General features: G+C 46.1%; 1 protein-coding gene across 6 annotated transcripts in view; it reads left to right on the top strand.

Annotated features, from left to right (window-relative positions):
* The first annotated feature begins 5,032 nt into the window (after positions 1-5,032).
* LOC129858439 (UDP-N-acetylglucosamine--peptide N-acetylglucosaminyltransferase 110 kDa subunit) overlaps positions 5,033-9,495 on the top strand; it is a 38,719-nt gene continuing 34,256 nt past the window's right edge. The window contains exons 1-4 of one of the 6 annotated variants that reach the window (XM_055927657.1): positions 5,033-5,430; positions 7,337-7,520; positions 8,120-8,363; positions 8,612-8,680. In XM_055927657.1, coding sequence (XP_055783632.1) covers positions 5,394-5,430; positions 7,337-7,520; positions 8,120-8,363; positions 8,612-8,680 — 534 coding nt within the window. In that variant the 5' untranslated portion in view covers positions 5,033-5,393. The remainder of the gene's footprint in view (positions 5,431-7,336; positions 7,521-8,119; positions 8,364-8,611; positions 8,681-9,495) is intronic. The other 5 variants (XM_055927661.1, XM_055927658.1, XM_055927659.1 and 2 more) reach the window with 5 other exon arrangements.

The following is a 9,495-nucleotide window of genomic DNA, read 5'->3' as shown; positions in this document are numbered from 1 at the left end:
AAACTGGACCGTCTGTACACTAAAACAATTTGGCTGAGCCTCTGGTCACCCATGAGATAAGATGGCAGAACACTGTTGTCCAATAGGCCTAACTTAAAAGCACAACCACATCCCCAAACAGGAAACACCTCTATCGGTACAGAACAAAACATTATTGGGCTCGGGTCTGTATGGCTGCATTTACACAGGCAGCCCTATTCTGATCTTTTGCCCAATTATAGGCAAAATATCTGGTCTGATTGGTAAAAGACCAATAATTGGGCAAAAAAACAAACAGAATTGGTCTGTCTGTGTAAATGCAGCCTATTAGTGACACAACCCAGCCTGAGAGAGTTTAGTGAATGGGTGATAGTTCTGGTCACCCATGAGATGAGCTGTCAGAACACTGTGGTGTGGTCCAGTAATGATGGCACAAGAACATGGCTGAGACATCACCACTCTTTCCAAGGGTCACCGAGCAGATTATGGGATGATTGAGCGCGTGACCCTCATCTTTTTACTATTTGTATAGAACATTATTGGGGACACTGTCACGATCGTGTGGAGGATTGACGGACCAAAACGCAGCAGTAGGAAAATAAGCCATCTCCTTTTATTGAGGAAGAAGGCAAAACGAAACAAACACACTTAAGAACTAACCAAAACAATAGTGAAGCTAAATAACGATGTGCACACACAGGCTACAAACGTATAACATAGACAACTACTCACATCAAATGAAAGCCTATGGCTACCCTAAATATGGCTCCCAATCAGAGACAACAGAAATCAGCTGTCTCTAATTGGGAACTCATTCAGGCAACCATAGACTCTCCTAGACAACTAAACATAAATAGACAACGCTAGACACATGTACTCAACACAAACCCATATACTACACCCAACACCCCCTTTACCATAGAATCACCCAAAACCAACAAAACACAAACATTCCCCATGTCACACGCTGACCTAACTAAAATAATAAAGAAAACAAAGAATACTAAGGCCAGGGCGTGACAGACACAGCCCAGACTGAGTGAATCAGTAGGTGATAGTTTTGGTCACACATGAGATGGCAGAACTAAATGCTGTGGCCTAGTAATTAAAAAACACAACAACCCAAATATAATCACTACGGGCACAGGCCTATGGGCCCTTTACTTTACACAGGACTATGGGTCCTTTACTTTACACAGGACTATGGTTCCTTTACTTTACACAGGACTATGGGTCCTTTACACAGGACTATGGGCCCTTTACTTTACACAGGACTATGGGCCCTTTACTTTACACAGGACTATGGGTCCTTTACTTTACACAGGACTATGGGTCCTTTACTTTACACAGGACTATGGGTCCTTTACTTTACACAGGACTATGGGTCCTTTACACAGGACTATGGGTCCTTTACACAGGACTATGGGTCCTTTACACAGGACTATGGGTCCTTTACACAGGGCTATGGGTCCTTTACACAGGGCTATGGGTCCTTTACACAGGGCTATGGGTCCTTTACACAGGGCTATGGGTCGTTTACACAGGACTATGGGTCGTTTACACAGGACTATGGGTCCTTTACACAGGACTATGGGTCCTTTTACACAGGGCTATGGGTCCTTTTACACAGGGCTATGGGTCCTTTTACACAGGGCTATGGGTCCTTTTACACAGGGCTATGGGTCCTTTTACACAGGGCTATGGGTCCTTTACACAGGACTATGGGTCCTTTACACAGGACTATGGGTCCTTTACACAGGACTATGGGTCCTTTACACAGGACTATGGGTCCTTTACACAGGACTATGGGTCCTTTACACAGGACTATGGGTCCTTTACACAGGACTATGGGTCCTTTACACAGGACTATGGGTCCTTTACACAGGACTATGGGTCCTTTACACAGGGCTATGGGTCCTTTACACAGGGCTATGGGTCCTTTACACAGGACTATAGGTCCTTTACACAGGACTATAGGTCCTTTACACAGGGCTATGGGTCCTTTACACAGGGCTATGGGTCCTTTACACAGGGCTATGGGTCCTTTACACAGGGCTATGGGTCCTTTACACAGGGCTATGGGTCCTTTACACAGGGCTATGGGTCCTTTACACAGGGCTATGGGTCGTTTACACAGGGCTATGGGTCCTTTACACAGGACTATGGGTCCTTTACACAGGACTATGGGTCCTTTACACAGGACTATGGGTCCTTTACACAGGACTATGGGTCCTTTACACAGGGCTATGGGTCCTTTACACAGGGCTATGGGCCCTTTACACAGGGCTATGGGTCCTTTACACAGGGCTATGGGTCCTTTACACAGGGCTATGGGTCCTTTACACAGGACTATGGGTCCTTTACACAGGACTATGGGTCCTTTACACAGGACTATGGGTCCTTTATTGAGGATAGTCCAGATTGAGTAAATTAATGTGAATGGGTGATATTTCTGTTCACTCATGAGATAGCAGAACAATCTGGTCTAGTAATTAAAAAATACCTCAGACATCACCACTGGGTCGTATTCCTTAGGCACCAAATGTAAGAATGGACTGAAACAGGGAGGGATGATCTGAACATGTCCATTAAGAAATGCTTGTTTTCTGTTGCAACATGTTTTACTACAGTGTGCCCTGATAAATACAACCCTGGTCTAATGGGTACAAGATTGTGTATGCTTCCCAAATGTCACCCTATTCCCTATATAGTGCACTACTTTTCACCAGAGCTCTATGGGGTCCTGGTCAGAAGTAGTGCACTATATAGGGAACATGGTGTCATTTGGGCCTCTATCAGGGTCCCAGCACAGATAGTTAGTGTGTGAGTGGGTGACCCTCTTTTTAATCACATTTCCTAAAATAGCCTGGCCTGCTGTTTCTATTCTCTGTGGGAAACTGAGCCATTGTGATGGGCGAAAGAATGAAAGCAGAGCTTGTTTTGGTGAATCTGCCCAGCAGTGAACCTTGGGGTTGAGGAGATGTGAAGGTGTGTGTGTGTGTGTGTCCACACTGATGGGCCTGAACAAAGATAAAACATGTCAGATAGAATTGCTGCAGACACTGCCCATTACCCATGACATCATTCCCCGGCCCTAGCTGCGTTAAGCGATGGCTAACCGGCACAACAGAGCTGAGGGGAAAAAGAGGGATGTAGGGAGGGGTATGGAATGAAAAAAGGGGGGACGAACACACAAACTGGATGCGGCTATGCATGCTCTGAGAACACAGAGAGGACTAGAGAGAACCAGACATGACCAATGGTGTCGGCCCTGTTCCCATAGAGGGGCTCTGAGAACACAGAGAGGACTAGAGAGAACCAGACATGACCAATGGTGTCGGCCCTGTTCCCATAGAGGGGCTCTGAGAACACAGAGAGGACTAGAGAGAACCAGACATGACCAATGGTGTCGGCCCTGTTCCCATAGAGGGGCTCTGAGAACACAGAGAGGACTAGAGAGAACCAGACATGACCAATGGTGTCGGCCCTGTTCCCATAGAGGGGCTCTGGGAAGAAAGAGCGGTGCAGAGTCCCCCTCTCCAACGTCTTCAAGCAGGGCAGAATGTAGAATGGGAAGTTAATCTCTCACATCAAGTCTCAACGTCCTTCAGGATCTCTTTAGACATGTCAGTCAGCTGGAGAGGCTAGAGGAAAGGGGAAAGGGGGGGGGGGGGGTTCATTTCCATGGTAAAGAGGATGATGGAGAGTGGGGATACAGGAAAGGGCACATGTTTAAGAGAGAGGAAAAGAAAGGAAGAGAGAGAGAGTGAGATGGCATGTTACAGGCCCTCTCGTACAAAAAAATTAAGTAGTTACCAAAGTTATAGCCTTGTTAAACTGGTTATTTTTGTCAGTAACTTATTCACACGTCACTTTCACCAAAGATAGTTGACTCTGCACAAATGTTTTATTTATTTTTAACTTTATCTAACTAGGCAAGTCAGTTAAGAACAAATTCTTATTTACAATGGCGGCCTACACCGGCCAAACCCAAACCCGGACGACGCCCGAGTGGTGCAGCGGTCTTTTTATTTATTACAGAATAGAAAGTTTAAAAAACAAAGATGACATAGTTATGCATGACTGGTTATACATAGCTGTGTGTGATTGGATAATAGTAAACATCTAAGGTATAATAATAACAGGCTGTGCATTACAATCTTGCAGAGAGTTTACATCAGGGGTGTCAATCTCATTCTATGGAGGGCCTAGTGTCTGCAGGTTTTTGTTTTTTCCTTTCAATTAAGACCTAGACAACCAGGTGTGGGGAGTTCCTTATTATTAGTGACCTTCATTCATCAATTAAGTAAAACGGAGGAGCAAACACCTGCACACTCGGCCTTCCGTGAAATGAGTTTGACACCTGTCGTTTACGTTCTCCAAATGTCTGTACAACGAATCAAAGATATGTGGCGACTGCCCCCTGTTGGTCGTGGTCTAAAAATGAAAGGTGCCTAAAGTGGGGGGGTTCTCATTTTGCCAAGGTGTGCACTGTCACTGCACATTACGTACTATTTAGTTAGTTGTACATGGCCAAAACAATTATCAAACAGGGGGTATAGGAAAATTATGGATATGCGTCCATTGTTTAATCATTGTGCAACGAGAAAGAGGTTGACCACAGGTGTGAATGGCCGTGCCCCGCCCTCCTACCCAGACAAGTGTAAATTATTTATGGTTAGCCATCAAACACTCTTGTCATATGTATTTTTCTGTCTTTCAATCAATGTCATAACAACTCAGTCTTTCCATCTGCTAACTGCTTTGGTTTCTCTTCACTACCCTCTATGTTCAACCTTCAGAACATTCTTGTCACTCTTCGACTTGCCGCAGTGCACATGTGGGGAATGATGCACCACAAAACAACTCTGTATCCATCCGCGCAAAAGTAATTATGTACAAAATGTTTGCATATACTCGTTTTTAAGACGTTGGGTGTGTGTTCCCTTTGAATAATTAATTAATATGAATTACGCTTATTGGACCACACACCACCATGCTCATTTTCTGTACAGTTTGTGGATTGATTATTTTCGTTGGATCTATATTCTGGCAACAAACAAAAAAAATCCCTGGCTAAGGCTCATTCGCCATTTTATGGCTCGAGAGTCGCTTTGTTGAAGTCGAACCAGGGCTTCATGATTGTGAATTTGAAGGAAATTTAGAGCTAGGCTGATTGCGAGAAGTTATATCGGCAAGGACGGTAAATAGCATAGGAACTAGCCAACTGTTGAAAATAGTAACATTCTTCTTGACTAGCTAGCGTTGACTCTGTGGTTAGCATAGCTAGGCTAACAGCTTTAGCAAGCAACGGCTCAAGAAACTTCGATCAATCGACGAATAAAATTCTCTTAATTTGATATTATCAAATTACAACACTGACGACCACCGTGCAAGACTCGAAGACCGAGGAGATGGCGAGCTCCGTGGGAAATGTGGCTGACAGCACAGGTAGAGCTCGCCCCAGTTAGCATTAGCTCTCTAGTTAGCTTCCTCGCTAGCATGACACGAGCCTATGCTAACATCTTGCAGAACCATTGTTTTTTTGTGCCAGCGTGTAACTAATCCAAATGTTGCGCCATCTTCAATTATAGCATCAACTCATTGTATTGGTCACATACACATATTTAGCAGATGGTATTGCGGGTGTAGCGAAGTACTTGTGTTCCTAGCTCCAACAGTGCAGTAAGTTAACAAGTCACAACAATACACACATCTAAAAGAATGGAATTAAGAAATATTAAATATTAGGACGAGTAATGTCGGATTTGCATTGACTACAGTAGAATATAATACAGTATAAATGATTTGAGTAAAGCTATATGTAAACATTAAAGTAAATAGTGTTACATTAGTGGCCAGTGGTTCCATGTCTATAGGGCAGCAGCCTCTAAGGTACAGGGTTGAGTAACCGGCTAGTAATGGCTATTTAAACAGTCTGATGGCCTTGAGGTAGAAGCTGTTTTTTAGTCTCTCGGTCCCAGCTTTGACGCACCTGTACTGACTTCTCCTTCTGGATGATAGCGGGGAGAACAGGCTGTGGCTCGGGTGGTTGATGTCCTTGGTCTTTTAGGCCTTCCTGTGACATCGGGTGCTGTAGGTGTCCAGGAGGGCAGGCAGTGTGTCCCCGGTGATTCATTGGGCAGACCGTACCACCCTCTGGAGAGCCCTACTGTTGCGGGCGGCGATACAGCCCGAAAGGGTACCCTCAATTTTCCATCTGTAAACGTTTGAGGGTCTTAGTGACCAAAACGAATTTCTTCAGCCTCCTGATGTTGAGATGCTTTTGCGCCTATTTCACCTCACTGTCTGTGTGGGTGTACCATTTCTGATTGTCAGTGACGTGTACCCAGAGGATCTTAAAGCTTAACACCTCCACTGTGGTCCCGTCGATGTGGATAGGGGTGTGCTCCCTCTGCTGTTTAATGGTGTCAGCCAGGTGTGGCTATGTAGCGATCTGTTGTGTAAACACACAAAATGGATCAGCTATATAGATAAACCCGCCAGACATGAAGATGGAAGTATGTTATTGTATTGGATAACTTGAACATAGTCCCGCAAGACAAAATTCGTTTTATTTTCTTGGTGTCTTCCCTAACGTTTGATACAATGCAATTTAGCTAGCTAACGTAGCTAGCTTGTTGATCCTGTGTGTATTGACTGTGATTGTGCTGGGTCTGTAAGGTTGGGTCTTTTTTCCCCTTTTAGGCATGCATCAAACGTTAGTTACCCAGATGTTGATGGGGTTGTATTTGTCCGCTATCTAGCGTCCATTTGTAAACCATCACTTTACGTTTCATCCAGCAATGTACTTTGGTCCGTTTTCATTTCATCGCACAACATTGCGTTTTTCATACTATTTCATGTCAGACAGTTCTAACTAGCTAATGTTAATACTTATCTCTTCATGATAAGGGCGCTGATGACTAGCTAACGTTTAGTTAAAATCATAATAATTCACTTACTATGTTTCTTCAGCTCCTGTTATGCAGCTAACGGCAGCTAATCATCTAGCTAGTTGTCTTTCAAAGGAAGAATGACAGTTGAATTCTTGAGCTCATAAAACAGAGAATAACAATAGCAATCTGGCCTATAGTCACACATTTTGTCTCTCCCATGTGACTCATACCCTGTGATTGACAGTTAATCCCTACACAGCTTTTTCTATTCAACTATTGATTAATATACTTAAGTGCAATTATGTATCAACCAAAGGCATTTATCAATTATAAATAGTCTGATTTATGATTTCTCCAGTACTTTTATCTCGTTTATTATTTTGTCTCTGTCCTCGTGTTCTTCCATCACCTCTAACGTGTTGTTTCCCCCCTCGGGTTGTTGGGTGTTGGTGCTACAGAACCGACAAAACAACGTATGCTTTCCTTCCAAGGGTTGGCCGAGCTGGCGCACAGGGAGTACCAGTCGGGTGACTTTGAGGCTGCCGAGCGCCACTGTATGCAGCTGTGGAGGCAGGAGCCCGACAACACGGGCGTGCTACTGCTGCTCTCCTCCATCCACTTCCAGTGTCGCAGGCTCGACAGGTGAGGTGGGGGGAGAGTGAAAGACCAGGAGGTCAGGGGTCACTGAAGTCGGTCTACATGGTCTGGAGAGAATACTGGGCCCGCTGGGACTGCAGTACTCTGGGGCTGTAATACACTGGCTGCCGACAGTTCATACTACTACGACACATCTGTGGTGGTTTTGGGGAGTAACGAATGGCTGGCTGCGCAGCTGGTCTGTCAGTGACCTCCCTACATGTTCTACTGACCTCCTCTTTTCCCACTCTGACATTACTCTTTTTACAGTGGTGGTGGTGGCTGGTTTCTCTTACAGGTGTTAGCTTTGATCTGTCTGTCTTTCCCAGGTGTCTTGGGTTGTTCCTCTGTCACTATGTATAATAAGCACAAGGAAGTTATTTGTTGTGAAATTTGAAATAAATTTCAGTTGAACCCCACACACAACTATTCTAGTTGTCCCACTATCTCACAGAACACAACACACCAGCTAGTGTGCTAAATTAGATCTTCCATTGACTGACTTAAGTATCACTATTGGACCACACAGCACCACATCTCTCCAACCCAGTACTACCACACACCCAACCAGCCTCGTGACCCCCTCCACTCCTCTGTCCAACCAGGTCTGCCCACTTCAGCACCTTGGCCATCAAGCAGAACCCGATGCTTGCTGAGGCCTACTCCAACCTGGGCAACGTGTACAAGGAGCGCGGCCAGTTGCAGGAGGCTATAGAGCACTACCGCCACGCCCTGCGGCTGAAACCAGACTTCATCGACGGGTATATCAACCTGGCAGCAGCCCTGGTGGCAGCGGGGGACATGGAGGGAGCCGTCCAGGCCTACGTCTCAGCCCTACAGTACAACCCTGTGAGTAGACCTTGGGCCCAAATAATGTACCCCATCATAAGCCAGCAGCCCAGCACAAAACCCAATGTTTTGGTGTTCTGCCAAACCTTTACGCTGAACATGTCTTACACCCCCCCAAGCTACCCCAATCTGATATCTATTCTAGTATTCGATGATCACTTGTAGATCTCAGACTGTAATATGTGTTCGTCAGTCTAGTAGTCCATTTCTGGTTTGGAGCTCTAATCTGTTTGTTTCCTGTCCCTCAGGATCTGTACTGTGTCCGCAGCGACCTGGGGAACTTGCTCAAAGCCCTCGGGCGTTTGGAAGAGGCTAAGGTATGTTCGAGGGGCTTGACACCGGCACAGCTTTTTGCTTATCTTTTGTTTGTTCAAAAATTTACTTTGTACTTTGATTTCTTTGTAAGCTGTTTTGTTTGTCAGTTATATCCCCCCACCCCCCTTTGAGCCCGATGGCCAAAGTTGCCCCCATCTTCCCCCCCACTCAGACTCTTCACTCATTCACTTGAGTGTGATTTTTCTCTACCCCCCCCCCCACTATGCCCTTGCTCTGGGCAGGCCCTACGTACGCCCTTGCGCTGGCAAGGCCCCTCCTACACCCTGGCTCTGGGAAGGCCCCACACTCTGGCAAGGCCCCCCCCCCCCCCCACTGGCTCTGGGCAGGCCCCACGCCCTGGCAAGGCCCACTGCCCCCTGTCTCTGGGAAGGCCCTACACCCTGGCTCTGGGCAGGCCCCACTGGCCCCTGGCTCTGGGCAGGCCCTACACCCCACTACACCCTGTCTCTGGGCAGACCCCATACCCCCCCCATTATACCCTGGCTCTGGGCAAGCCCCATACCCCTCCTCCCCCAGATTCCCCCTCCCTCTTATGAGGCTAATAATGTTGCTTTATTTTGAAGGGAGAGGGGGTATTTTCTACACCCCCAACCCATTAAACCCTCCTTTTCTTTCTATTAGAGGATTTTTGAAAAGGCTATAATTTTTTCTTTGAGCCTAGGTAGAATAGTCATCTTCATTCTCACTCCACCTGCACACAATCCCCCTGCTCTCTTTAGTCCCACAATGCTCTTCTCGCTGACCTCTCCACCTAAGGTCAGCCTCCCCTCACAGGAAGAAAGGCTGGGCTTTTCAA

This window comes from Salvelinus fontinalis, chromosome 6 (assembly GCF_029448725.1).
Source record: "Salvelinus fontinalis isolate EN_2023a chromosome 6, ASM2944872v1, whole genome shotgun sequence".
Taxonomy (NCBI): Eukaryota; Metazoa; Chordata; class Actinopteri; order Salmoniformes; family Salmonidae; genus Salvelinus; species Salvelinus fontinalis.
The sequence above is the reverse complement of the archived record's forward strand: the minus strand, read 5'-3'. Positions and strand labels throughout refer to the sequence as shown.